Source organism: Triticum aestivum, chromosome 3D (assembly GCF_018294505.1).
Source record: "Triticum aestivum cultivar Chinese Spring chromosome 3D, IWGSC CS RefSeq v2.1, whole genome shotgun sequence".
In the NCBI taxonomy this organism is placed as follows: domain Eukaryota; kingdom Viridiplantae; phylum Streptophyta; class Magnoliopsida; order Poales; family Poaceae; genus Triticum; species Triticum aestivum.
In genome coordinates this window covers 49,082,157-49,096,179 of record NC_057802.1, presented here as the reverse complement: position 1 = coordinate 49,096,179, position 14,023 = coordinate 49,082,157, and the positions used below count along the sequence as shown (strand labels likewise).

At 46.4% G+C, this 14,023-nt stretch overlaps 1 protein-coding gene across 2 annotated transcripts; it reads left to right on the top strand.

The window, feature by feature from the left end:
• Nucleotides 1-8,149: 8,149 nt before the first annotated feature.
• On the top strand, nt 8,150-12,165 carry LOC123077307 (cysteine-rich receptor-like protein kinase 2). Of its 2 annotated transcripts, none has more exons than XM_044499559.1 (7): nt 8,150-9,185; nt 9,797-9,925; nt 10,025-10,161; nt 10,270-10,480; nt 10,868-11,048; nt 11,212-11,362; nt 11,626-12,165. In XM_044499559.1, exons 1-7 carry the CDS (start codon nt 8,165-8,167, stop codon nt 11,950-11,952), a joined length of 2,157 nt encoding a protein of 718 aa, XP_044355494.1. In that variant the 5' UTR covers nt 8,150-8,164; the 3' UTR covers nt 11,953-12,165. The 2 variants fall into 2 exon arrangements, with proteins under 2 accessions (XP_044355494.1, XP_044355493.1); XM_044499558.1 differs by having other exon boundaries at nt 10,814-11,048.
• Nucleotides 12,166-14,023: the final 1,858 nt, after the last annotated feature.

The window sequence follows — 14,023 nt, the reverse complement described above, 5'->3', positions numbered from 1 at the left end:
TCTGAAACCGGAAAAGTTTACTGGAACGCATTTTAAGCGTTGGCAGACGAGGACTACCTTGTGGCTCACAGCAATGAACGTGTTCTGGGTTGGTGGTGTGTCTCCCACGGTAACGATTGCTCCTGAACAGGAGAATGCGTTTAGGGAGGCAACCACCATCTTTGTTGGAGCCGTTCTTACTGTGATCAGAGACAAGCTAGTCGACGCATATCTCCATATGCGCGTTGCCAAGAATTTGTGGAATGCGCTCGAAGCTAAGTTCGGCGCAACCGATGCTGGCAGTGAGTTGTATGCCATGGAGCAGTTCCATGATTACAGGATGGTTGATAACCGTCCTGTATTAGACCAGGCTCATGAAATACAATGCATGCCAAGGAGCTGGAGCTCCTGAAGTGTGAGTTACCGGACAAGTTTGTCGCGGGTTGCATTATTGCAAAACTCCCTCCTCGATGGAGGAACTTTGCTACTTCTCTCAAGCACTTGAGACGTGAATTCTCTGTTGAGGATGTCATCGGTCATCTAAGTGTTGAGCAGAACTCGAGAGCAAAGGACTCACACGTGAAAGGGGCAGAGTGTTCTTCTAACGCCAATGTGGTGCAGAAGAACTCCCACAAGTTCAAGGAAAAGAACTCTGTCCAGCAGAATACTACCTTTAAGAAGAAGGGTAAGAAGAAAGATAAGAAGAGAGATGGCTGGTTCACTTGTGGTTTAGATGAACATTGGGCAAACAAGTGCCCAAACAAGTATAAGAAGTCAGGACAGGACGCAAAGTCTGTCAATGTGACTCTGAGCAACAATGATGCGGCATCAGGGTATGGTAATCTGTTTACCATACTTTCAGTTTCTCAGTCCACCGATTGGTGGGTTGACACTGGGGCCAATATTCATGTGTGTGCTGATGTGTCTTTGTTTTCTTCTTACCAGGTCACACGAGATTGTTCCATCCTGATGGGGAACGGCTCGCATGCTTCTGTTCATGGTGTTGGCACGGTAGATCTGAAGTTTACTTCGGGAATGATCGTGCAACTGAAGAACGTGCAGCATGTCCCCGCTATCAAGAAGAATCTCGTTAGTGGCTCCCATCTATGTAAAGAAGGGTTTAAGTTAGTATTTGAGTCTAACAAAGTAGTCGTATCTCGATATGGAATATTTGTTGGAAAAGGATATGATTGTGGTGGTTTGTTCCGCCTTTCCCTGTACGATTTCTGTAATAAAGTTGTGAACCAAATTCATTCTAATGTGAACGAATGTGAGGTTTGGCATTCACGTCTTTGTCACATAAATTTTGGTTGTATGACGCGGCTAGCTAAGATGAATCTAATCCCAAGTTTCACTTTAGCCAAAGGCTCTAAGTGCCATGCGTGTGTGCAAGCAAAGCAACCTCGTAAGCCTCACAAGCCTGCGAAGGAGAGACACCTGGCACCACTAGAGCTCATACATTCAGATCTCTGTGAGATGAATGATGTGTTGACTAAAGGTGGAAAGAAATACTTCATGACTTTGATTGATGATTCCACTAGATTCTGTTATGTGTATTTGTTAAATACAAAGGATGAGGCTCTACACTACTTTAAAATCTATAAGGCTGAAGTTGAAAACCAACTTGAGAAGAAAATAAAACAAGTCCGGTCTGATCATGGTGGAGAGTACTTTTCTAGTGAGTTTGATCTATTCTGTGCGGAACATGGTATTATTCATGAGAGGACGCCTCCCTATTCACCCCAGTCAAACGGGGTTGCCGAACGGAAAGACCGTACTCTAACAGATTTGGCTAACGCCATGTTAGATACATCGGGTTTATCCAAGGCATGGTGAGGGGAGGCTGTATTGACATCATGTCATGTCCTGAATAAAGTTCCCGCGAAGGATAATGAGACTACTCCCTATGAGCAATGGGAAAAGAAAAGAACTACACTCTCTTACTTGCGCACTTGGTGCTGTTTGGCGAAAGTCAATGTGTCGATCCCCAAAAAGCGTAATCTTGGACCAAAGACCGTGGACTGCGTTAATTTGGGCTACGCTAAGAATAGCCTTGGCTATAGATTTCTAGTGGTGAAAACTGAGGTACCCGACCAGAAGGTCGGTACAATTATAGAGTCTAAGGATGCTACATTCTTTGAGGATATGTTCCCCATGAGAAACATGCAAAGCACTTCTAGACTGGAATTTGATGAGACTCCTGAAGTGTCATTCCGATGGAATATTATGAACACAAAAGTGATGAAAGTTCATCAGAGGATGACGAGGAAGCTCCTGTTAGGAGCAAGAGACAAAGGAATGCAAAGTCTTTTGGTGATGATTTCCTCGTGTACCTCGTGGATGATGACACTCCCAGTTCCATTTCAGAAGCTTATGCATCTCCGGATGCTGACTACTGGAAGGATGCTGTCCGTAGCGAGATGGATTCCATCATGACTAACGGGACATGGGAGATCACTGATCGTCCTTATGGTTGCCAACCATTAGGATGTAAGTGGGTGTTCAAGAGGAAGCTAAGGCCCCATGGTACTGTTGAGAAGTACAAGGCTAGGCTTGTGGCCAAGGGTTATACCCAAAAGGAAGAAGAGGATTTCTTCGACACTTACTCACCTATGGCTAGGCTGACAACCATTCGAGTGTTACTCGCTTTGGCTGCCTCGCATGGTCTTCTCGTTCATCAGATGGACTTTAAGACGGCTTTCCTTAATGGAGAGCTAGACGAGGAAATTTACATGCAACAGCCGGATGGCTTTGTTGTAAATGGTCAGGAAAGAAAGGTGTGTAAGCTAGTGAAATCTTTGTATGGCCTGAAACAAGCGCCTAAGCAATGGCATGAGAAGTTCAATACAACTTTGACATCTGCTGACTTTGTTGTTAATGAAGCTGACAAATGTGTATACTATCGCTATGGTGGGGGCGAAGGAGTTATACTATGTCTGTATGTCGATGACATACTGATATTTGGGACCCACCTCAAGGTCATTGAGGAGGTCAAGGCTTTTCTATCTCATAATTTTGAGATGAAAGACCTGTGTGTGGCTAATGTTATCTTGAACATCAAGCTACTGAGAAATACTGAGGGTGGAATTACACTTTTGCAATCCCACTATGTTGAGAAGATTTTGAGCCGTTTTGGATATTCGGACTGCAAACCTTCTGCAACACCATATGATCCTAGCGTGCGGATTCGAAAATTCGAAGGCACGGCTGTAGATCAATTGAGATATTCTCAAGTGGTTGGTTCACTCATGTACCTAGCTTGTGCTACTCGCCCTGACATCTCATTTGCTGTGTGCAAACTGAGCCGGTTTGTTTCCAATCCGGGAGATGTGCACTGGCGTGCTGTTGAGCGAGTGATGCGCTATTTGCAAGGTACTGTGAACTACGGGATTCACTATTCTAGGTACCCGACGGTACTTGAGGGGTATAGTGATTCTAACTGGATATCTGATGCTGATGAGATGAAAGCCACAAGTGGATATGTCTTCACACTTGGTGGTGGTGCTGTTTCCTGGAAGTCTTGCAAGCAGATGATCTTAACCAGATCGACTATGGAAGCAGAACTCACAGCATTAGACACATCATGCGTCGAAGCAGAATGGCTTCGAGAGCTTTTGATGGATTTGCCGGTGGTTGATAAACCAGTCCCGGCTGTCCTTATGAACTGTGACAATCAAACAGTGATTGTCAAGGCTAAGAGTTCAAAAGACAACTTGAAATCCACAAAGGACATAAGAAGAAGATTAAAATCTGTCAGAAAATCAAGAAACTCCGGAGTAATAGCGTTGGATTATATCCAGACGGCTAAGAATCTGGCAGACCCTTTTACGAAAGGGCTATCACGAATTGTGATAGAAAATGCATCGAGGGAGATGGGTATGAAACCCACGTAAGTTGCCATGGGGGTAACCCAACCTATGTGATCGGAGATCCCGTGAATTAGGACCTGGGAAAACAATCCAGCGGTCAACTGAGGAGAGTATCCTTAATTATCCCACTCCGTTGGAGATGCAATAATACTCTCAAGTCTGTAAGGCAGGCTGACTTTTGTCTTAATGTGTTCCAAAGCTTATGTAAGCAAGATGCTAACCTACAGAGCATTCTTTGGAGGAACACACCTATGTGAGCCCGACTGCTGATCACAGTCTATGAGATTGGGTGATCTCTAGGAAGCTCATGAGAAGGTATGGAGTATGACTAATAAGCTCCACCCGTGGGGTTTAGCCTTCGGCAGCCACGTATCAGCCGACAATAGGCGAAACTTCTGCACGCCAGACTGACAATTCAAGGCATAGTCCATTGTTCAGTTGTGAAGAAGTCTAATCCTATTGCTCTAGGTGGAAGTTCAACTTAACAGTCTCCACTGAAAATTCTGGTATATCAAACATTGTTTGGAACAGTTGACAAACTTATGTGCCTCAAGATCTGGTGGGGGATTGCTGGATTATGGATGGGCTTAGGCCCATATAAGACAATAATCCCTAGTCAATCTCTAAGGCCCATGCATGTGTACGGCAAGTGGTGGGAAGTGTGGAAAGTTTAGTCCCATACTGCTACAGTAAGAAGAGTGAGACCTCTTTATAAGGGCTGCTCTACCACTTGCTATTGAGAGCTTGAGAATAGGAACTGTACACGCGCGCTCCTCCTCCTCCGCCGCCCGCCTCACCTCGCCACGACGCGCGCGCGCGCCGCTGGTTGCGGGAATGAGCCGAGCCAAAGCTTATTTTTGCCGCTCAGGAATGGTTAATTAATTGTTAATTAATTAACGAGTCGTATACGGAAGCGCCACTGTCCGAGACGTTGGACTGTGGGCTGTTCGCGGACTCGGTCGTGAGCCTGGCCCAGGCCCATCTACCTGACGGCCTATATAAGAAGGCACTGGCCAGTGGAGTGAACACTAACTCAGTTCACTCACTCCCTCCCGTACAACCCTAGCCGTCATCTACTGTTCCTCTCCTTGTGCTGCTTCCGGCGATCCCATCCCGACGACCGCGTGCACGGTTGGTCGGGAGAGCAGGTGCCTCCGGAACCCTGTCGTTCGAGATCCTGCCCGGGAGAACGGCAATAAGGTTTTTGGGGAGCGTCTCGACGCGACTGCTCCCGATCCGTCCCCGTCTCCGTCCGCCTCTGCTTCCACTACTTCCCCTGCATCGACCCCATGGCTGACGACGCCGCCGCAAAGAAGAAGGCCTTGGCCGATGCCGAGGCTGCCAACGCCGCCGCCGCGTTGGCCTGGCCAACCGGAGGGTATGACTCGTTCATCCCCTATTTGCTCGTTCATGCGCTAGCCGTATATATACTGTTCATAGATGTTTCGGTTCTATGTACTGTACGTGCTCACATGCTTAGATATTGGTATAAGATGCATACCGTATTTGCCATGATTATTGTTTACTCGTGGATTAGATTAGTGGGAAAATGCTAATATTTCCAATAGAAATCACCTCACCGAGCTCTTCGATTCCGATCTATTTTAAACCTTGAGCGCATTGCCAAAAGGGATTGCGAAAGTGGCAGGGATTTGGTTGCGACCGCACGCGACTGGGCCGGCCCACAATGCACGAAGCATGGACCTGGCAGGGATTTAGCTGCGACTGGACGCGTACAGTGAGTTCAACTTGCGACCTAGCAGTGCAAAACTCGTGTTGCTTGCCACTTCCCCTGAAAACTACTTATGATGATAGAGAAGAGCGACTGTATTTAACATATCGGAGCGTCGAGATTTGGAAACATCTCGGAAATTTTACAAAACATTTTCTTGAAAATTGTCAACAATTTTTTGAAATCCGAACATTTTTGGGATTACGATCTTTTTTGAAAAACACAAACAAATTTTGAAAACACGAACCCTTTTTAAATCAACAAACAAAATTGAAAGTGCAAGAATTTTTGAAGAAACTGGATTTTTTTAAACCTGAACAAAATTTTAAAGTTGGACAATTTTGAAACCTGAACAAATATTTGAAAATTTGTTCCCATTTTTAACAAAATAGAAAGTGCTCACACTTTAATTTTTTTATGTCCATTTTTATATAAAAATGTGTACGTTTCAAAACAATTCTTGTTTGAAAAAATCGTACTTTAATTTTTTTCCCAGGTTTCAAAAATTCTTGGAACTTTCAAAAATATGTTCGTTTTTTTCAAAAAGTGTTCACACTTTAGAAAATGTTCAGGTTTCAGAAATAGTTCTCATTTTCAAAATTTCTTTGTGTTTTCCAAAAAATGTTCATTCCAATTTTTTTTGAAATTTTTCAAGAAAAGGTTTCGAAAGAAAATTAAAAAATGTTTTCACTCGATGTCGATATTGTGGTATGTGATTAAATAATTCCGTGCTTCTCATTTGTCACTAAATGTCATTGGTTAGGTTGGCTGGCGGGATAAATTTTTTAAATCACCTTCTACGAAAAGGGAAAAGACGCTTCACCCGGTGGGCCGCCAGTCGCGTCGGGCTACAACCAGACCTGCCGACAATTCCATTGAAAACAGAGTAAGGTTCAAAATGGACCGGTATCAGAGAGTTCGGTGTGCTGATCTCAGTGATTAGAAGTTCGGGGTTTGATTTAGCTTTCGACTACAAGTTCAAGGTTTTTTTAGACTTTTTCCATTGTCAAGTGATATGTTTTGCTCAGTAAATATAATACTCCCTCCGTTTAAACTAAAGTCACGACACTCATTTTGGGTGAAGGGAGTACATTTTTTGAGGGCAGGCTTAAACGTGTGTATGCGATTGGAACGGGTGGTCAGAGAGGTTTTTATCCAACATGGGTGGTAGCATAATCTTTGAATCTGTCCACCACCTTCTTCGACATAGACATAATGTCAGTCCAATATGACTCTACTACTGCCGATATGTCGATTTTCTATATTATTATGTTGGCCGCAACGTTGGCGGCCCCCCGTCTTCAAGCGAAGGGCGACCTCCTCCACGTCGTGCAGCAGCAACTCCCCATCGTCGTCGTTGTAGTACGCTATGTTGTTGTCGTCTCTTGCCATTGATCGGAATGGGAGGGGACGGTGAAAGGAGAAGACGGAGAGAAGTGGAGTGGAGTGAGCTTTGATTGCAGTGTAGAGTTCGTATGGAGTGGGGATATATGTGGGGGCGAGGTGGGCCAGGGTAGGCCGATCCGACGTCATGGACGTGGCTGCGCGCGTCCGAACCTCCTAATACCTAGATTTAGGCTAGGTTTGAAGGGTGCCGGTCCGTATGGCGGCTGGTTTGTAGAGGCGGCTGGGTCACGGTTTTGTGACCGGATACTGACCGAGCCGTCCGTCTGATCACTTTGACGAGTATGGCCGTAGAGCCGGTGAATTAAATAAGATGGTTGATGTAGAGGTGGAAGTCTTTTTCCTATTTTTATATTACAATATATATAAATAAAATGCGAACCAATATGTGGTTGGATGGTTAGAGGGACTGTGGTAGCCCCACCCACCAGGGTTCAAATCCTGGCACTCGTATTTATTTTTGGATTTATTTCTAGATTTCCGACGATGCGCATTTAGTGAGAGGAGACGTTCCCGTCGATGACGAGGTGGCTACGGTGACTTCGTAAATTTCAAGATGATGTACCGGCTCAGTCTTTCGAGGTGCTCATAGGGGTAGGGTGTGCGTGTGTGTTCATAGGGGTGAGTGTATGTGCGTGTGTGTTCAGACTAGCCACAATGGGTAGTAACATAGTATAGTAACATGCCCACGTTACTACTCTATGTTACTACCTCTATAGTGGGGAGTAACATATGTGTGGTAACATACAACACTTCATTTATTAGGCTATAGACTCATCTTGTCTTGATATGTGTGATGTTACTCACATTAGTAGTAACTAGCTATGTTACCACATGCCTCTCTTTCTTCATTTATTGCTTACCACATCATCTATATTATCTAGATATGTGCGATGTTACTACCTATGTTACTCCCATTGTGGATAGTCTCATAGGGGTGAGTGTATGCGCGTGTATATGAGCGCTTGCTTGCGTCTGTATTGTGTTTAAAAAAATATAAATAAAATGTGGGTGGATTAAGGGCTCATTTATTGGTACGGCACGCCAAGGGTGATGACCCGGCTTTCGTTCTGGTCGGCAGGGCGCGAAAGCACGTACCCTCGCCGGACTTTCTTGCCCGCCTCCTCCAACAGCGACCGCCCGCGCCGCCGCAGCAGAGCCCTCCACCACATTCCGAGCCATGCGATCTGTTGCACTTGCACTTGCACGTGACGTGTCCCGGCCGTCTTGCCCAGTGTCCAAATCCAGCAGCCCAACCAACTTCCCGTTCCATTCGCCCCGGTCGCCATCGCCGGGCCAGCCGCCTCCTCCACCTTTTGGGCAAATTTACATTAGACCCGTCGTCTCCGTCCGGTCCGGCGGCCACCGGATCGCTCACCCCAAACCCACCCACCACCTACCTAGCCGTAAGTTCCCACCGCAACACGCCCCCACGCAGCCAACCATGGCACCGCCCACGCACCGGCTCCTCCTCCTCCTCGCGCTCGCCTGCGCGCTCTGCGCCGCGGCGGCGGGGGACCCGCGCACGGCCGTGGCGGGCCAGTCCTGCGCGCCGGGGTCGGCCGTCTCCGGCCCCGTCCTGGCGGACAACTTCGTGCCGGCCATGGACGACCTCAACAGCAACGTCAGCGCCAACGGCTTCGGCACCTCGGCCGTGGGCGCCAGGGGCCCCAACACGGTCTTCGGCCTGGGCCAGTGCCACCGCGACCTCTCCCCGCTCGACTGCAAGCTCTGCTTCGCCGAGGTCCGGTCGCTGCTCCCCAAGTGCTACCCGCGGGTCGGGGGCCGCCTCTTCCTCGACGGCTGCTTCGGCCGCTACGGCAACTACTCCTTCCTCGGCGAGGCCCTCGGGCCAGCCGACGCCAGGGTCTGCGCCCCGGGGAACGCGAGCAACCTGCGGGGGTTTGCGGACGCGGCCAGGGCCGCGGTGGCCAACGTGACCGAGGCGGCGGTGCGCGGCGACGCCGACGGGTACGCGGTCGCGTCGGCGAGCGCGGGGGGCGCCACGGCCTTCGCGCTCGCGCAGTGCTGGGGGAGCCTCAACGCCACCGCGTGCGGCCAGTGCCTCCGCGCCGCGGCGCGCGCGGCGGCCGGGTGCGCGCCGGCGACGGAGGGCCGGGCGCTCTACACCGGCTGCTACCTCCGCTACTCCACGCGCCTCTTCTGGAATGTGAACGCCACGGCGGGGTCGGGATCATCAGGTACTGCTGCAGCTCTAACATGAAAATGCATTTTTTTTTTACTACTAACTAATCATTCATTCATTCGTCTGAGATGCTAATCCATTAGGCCGGGGTAGGGGAATTTGACTATTTTCACCAAACAGCTAGCTTTGTGCTGTCAAATTCAGTGGCAGTGCCACATAATTTTGACTATTTTCAGCTCCTGGTCACGTTTATGACCTCACTTTGTTGACTGAAATGCCCAAACCCAAAGAGGCGGTGCTTTGAGGCTGTCAAAAACCGGTTACAAATTCACCAGTTTCGGAATACTTTTGACCCAGCATTGGTGACTTCTTCTCTAGCTATTTTACTTTTTTGAAAATGGTAGCTATGGTCTATGGAATATCTTTCACTTGAAGCTTTTGTTTAGGTTATGCAAAGCAGGAAATAAAACATTAAAACCTACAGTACAAAGTTACCTTATGTGAGTGCATATGCATGACTAATCTACATCTACATCTAACCACCAGTATGGTAGCTTCATTTGACTGACTAAACACACATTATGGCGTTAACAATTCTCTGAATCCTCCTGATACATCCATTTGTTTTTGTTTTTGCACTGATGATCAAATCTCTACAATGCGCAGGAAAGAATGGCGTCGTTTGGATATTAGTGGGTTCCTTTCTAGGTGCTTTTATAGTTGTCCTCATTATTGCTTTTCTGGCTTGGAAAAAGGGAATTCTGAGGAGAAAGAAACAGTCAAAATCATTCATAGGTCAGTTTTTCTAAGGAGAAAGAAATGTTTAATCATTCATCGACCATCTTCTTCTTTTCTTCATATTATTCTTTTGAATGTGTTTATGGTGAACTACAGATATGTATGGAGATGGAGTCTCTGTCAGAATTGCACAGTCCAGTTTAAATTTCAAATATGAAGAGCTAAGGAAAGCAACAAATTATTTCGATCCAGCAAACAAACTTGGTCAAGGGAGCAACGGAGCTGTATACAAGGTAAACATGTATAGTTAGTTAATTTATCCTGAATTTTCGATTGACTTGCCCTCAGAGGTAGTGTGAGGAAGAAAATATGTTGACCCTGATATGCGATGAGCTCTGTAGGCTGTTATGCCAGATGGAAAAGAAGTTGCTGTCAAGAGGCTTTTCCTAAATACAAGGGAGTGGGTCGAGCAGTTTTTCAATGAAGTCGAACTCATAAGTCAGGTTCGCCATAAGAATCTAGTGAAGTTGCTTGGCTGCAGCGTGAATGGCCCAGAGAGCTTGCTTGTTTATGAATACTACTTCAACAAGAGCCTTGAACTATTCTTGTTTGGTAAGCCTCTTGCTTGATGCCACACGTTAAATCTCCACTTCTACCATATTTTCTTTGATTTTTTTTCATTTAACAATGAAAAACTCTAGCTTTTGTTGGTACATGGGTATAGTTGTCTTGGTCGACTCTTGTTGATTTTGCATGACCGTATTATCCTATCCCTTTTATTCTCTCATATTAAAGCTCTACAATGGGCCCTTATCCATCTCGCTCTAAAAATGGAATGATTAGGAATGCAGTGGACTTGAACTCTTCTATCAGTGCAACTTTCTGAAGAAATTTTAATTTAAATGTTGTAAACCGTATAACTTATTTCCTGTAGTATCCTCCCAGATGCAAGTCGTAGCAGAAAATTAACCTGGGATCTGAGGGTTTGTATCATTCAAGGCATTGCAGAGGGGCTTTCTTATCTCCATGAGGAATCAGAAATACGGATTATCCACCGAGACATCAAAGCTAGTAATATTTTGTTGGATGATAAGTATAAGCCCAAAATAACAGATTTTGGTCTTGCAAGAGCATTTGCAGCAGACATAACTCATCTTACAACTGGTGTCGCTGGAACATTGTAAGCTCCGTTTTTCTTTTCATATTCTTAACCATCGGTACGATATTGCCACACGATTCTTAACCAGAGGTGTTGCAGTTGCCACATGATTTATTTCACTGTCATGTCGAATGGACACAGCGGAATTTTTTGATCTTGAGCTCACTGAATAAGTTTGTTGCAGAGGCTACATGGCTCCTGAATATATCGTGCATGGCCATCTTACGGAGAAGGCCGATGTCTTCAGCTATGGTGTTCTTCTTCTGGAGATTGTAACGGGGAAAAGATGTAGCGGCCCAATTGGCTCACACGGAGGGCAGGCGTTGTTAACAAAGGTACTGCTCAGGTCACTGATCTCATGCTTGAGTTACTTTTACTCAAAAAGAAGAGAGGTTTCTCTATGAAAGTAGATTTATGGTTATGTTCCATCGGACACCATTCCTGTGTTTGCATGGCTAAAACAGAATAGGTGAAAGCATAGCTTTATTGTTCAAAAGTTTCTTTCTTATTTGACTTGCATCATAACATTGTGTCTCAAACAGGCACCATGTTGCCGTCTCACAATCTGTTTAATGCAAGTGACTTGTTTGCATTGAAGGTATGGAAGCACTACAAGGACAACACAGTAGAGACGATTATCGATCCGATCATCTACAAAGACACGATCCGGCATAAGGTCTTGCATATAGTGCAGATCGGGCTGCTATGCACCCAAGCGAACCCTGGTGACAGGCCTACGATGACCAAGGTCGTCGAGCTGCTGAGAAGCCACAAGCATGATGTCGAGATTGTCCTGAGTGATCCTCCATTTCTGAATGTTGAGGGGGTTGAGGATATGAAACAAGGGGAGCAGTCGCGGTTGTTGTCCGCACACTCTGGTCCTTCAGTGTCAGGGTCGTCTCGGTCTTACTTGAATGGAAGATAACCCTAAACATCTGTCTTCCATCTCCCCCCTTTTTTTATTCCTGCGAAGAATCTGTGTTTTTCCTCTCAATTGTCTTTTATAACCATACTTGATACTTGTACATAGATAGAAACCAACTCAACTCTGTATTTTTCACTTGCAATATTTGTACATATGACATGCTAAATAAATGAAGCCGAGAGCTCACCGATGAAGGTGGCAGTGTTTCTGTCCTGTTGATGTTGTAAGTTGTGGTACCGTGTTCATGACATGAATCATGTCAGCATCAGGATTCAGAGCATGGGATGCCTAGAGAAATGGTTTAATTCTTGCTAAGATACTGAAAAGGCTCCCGCATTTAAAACGGTCTTACGGCCGAAAACCAACAGTTGGGCAGAGAGGAAGGAATGACACAGGAAAAAAAAGGGCAGAGGAGTGGGTTCCGATAGGAAATGAATTAGACGCAACCAGGCAAAAGATCCACACGCACACGCAGGGTCGACCGGAAGACGCTACATGAAGCCGGCACAAAGGTGAGAAACGGGTTAACAAGATCGAACGGCGGTGAAGCCGCCAGGCAGGCACAGGGCCGCACTGGGAATCGATTGAACAGTGCAGGGGCCATTGAAGCCGTGAATGGCCTGAGAAGGCGGGTATTGCAGCATCCTTTATAGGAGTATAATAAGTACAAAATCATTAGGAAAATACCTTAAACTTGGCCACAATTAGGAAATCCATGACCACCATAGTTCCATTCAAGAGAAATTCTCCTATAGTTGAAAGGCATTGGAGCAGCAAAACGGGGAAAATGTTAGCCGGCTGATCATTAACAGAAGCATTGGATTTGAATTACATTGCTTTTGACTAGTAGCTTAATTTGGGGAGACACGCTAATTAAATTGATAATATTTCCTGTTGATCATAGCCCTTTTTCTTTCTTTCTGAAATTAGCTAGTTAGTATCTCATAGTTCTTTGAGAAAAGCTTACAGCATGTCGATGTGCTCCTCCATGCAGCATTGTCTTCTTACGATAGTGGTGACGACAATACATGAGGACTACGGTTTGGTGGTGCTCTTCTGAGTACCGGGTCTTTCGGCTGAAAACCTTAGGTTTGGCTTTTGTTGGTTGCACCTAACAATGATTGTGCTTACACATCATGCCCTTGTTGAAGGCCCTCACATGTTCTCTTCGGGGTGAAAACTCAAGGTCTGACCTTCAATGGTAGGATTCAACGATGGTGGCGTTTGTGCATCGTTCCCTTTTTGGTGGTGTTGCTTTCGGAGAACCTTTCTCATGGTCCCCACATTGTCAAAGATGGTTGATAGTGTTCCTTGTATGTTGCGTGTCTTTGTCGTGTCACGCTCTGACGGTACTAAAAATTGTCAGTGGCCTTGGTAGGATGGATAGCATGACCGGAAGTGCCAGAGGCGATCACACACACGGAGTTTACCCAGGTTCTTGTCCTCATGGTTGAGGTAATACCTTACTCCTGCTTTGATTTTACTGGTGGTGGAGAACACATCGCGTGAGGGGGTTACAAGTATGAGGTGATTGTTTCTACCGAGACGATGAATATGAAGTTGATGCCCTGAGCTATCCCCTAGCCTCGTCTATAAAGGGGGACGAGGCTTAGGGTTACAAGAATCCTAACTGACCTAAAGCCCTACTCAAAAGAGGAGTCCTTGGCATGCCCTCCAAGTTAGTAGACTTTCTTGGAGAGGGCTCCCTTCATTAGCTGGAGGCATTTAGAATTGTCACAACCCACTGGCCCCGGGTCCGGCCCACCATCTGGCTTGCCATCCGATGGGCCACCCTCGGTGTAGTGCGCCGTCAGTACCCCCTGAGCTTGTTTGGAATGCCCTCATCTCTGCTTCTACAGGCAGCAGGTGTGTACAAGGAGGCCGGGGTGATCTTCACTGGCCGCGTCTCCACCACAACTGCAAGGTGTTCAACACTTTGCTCACGAGGTACCATGGATACTGGGGATGAGTATTTTTTTCAACAACTTCATTTGTTCATCAGAATTCGTCATCAGACGATGAGGAGCTTGTGGTTGTTGCATTGGTCGTCAGTGACCACATTGCTAGGCAG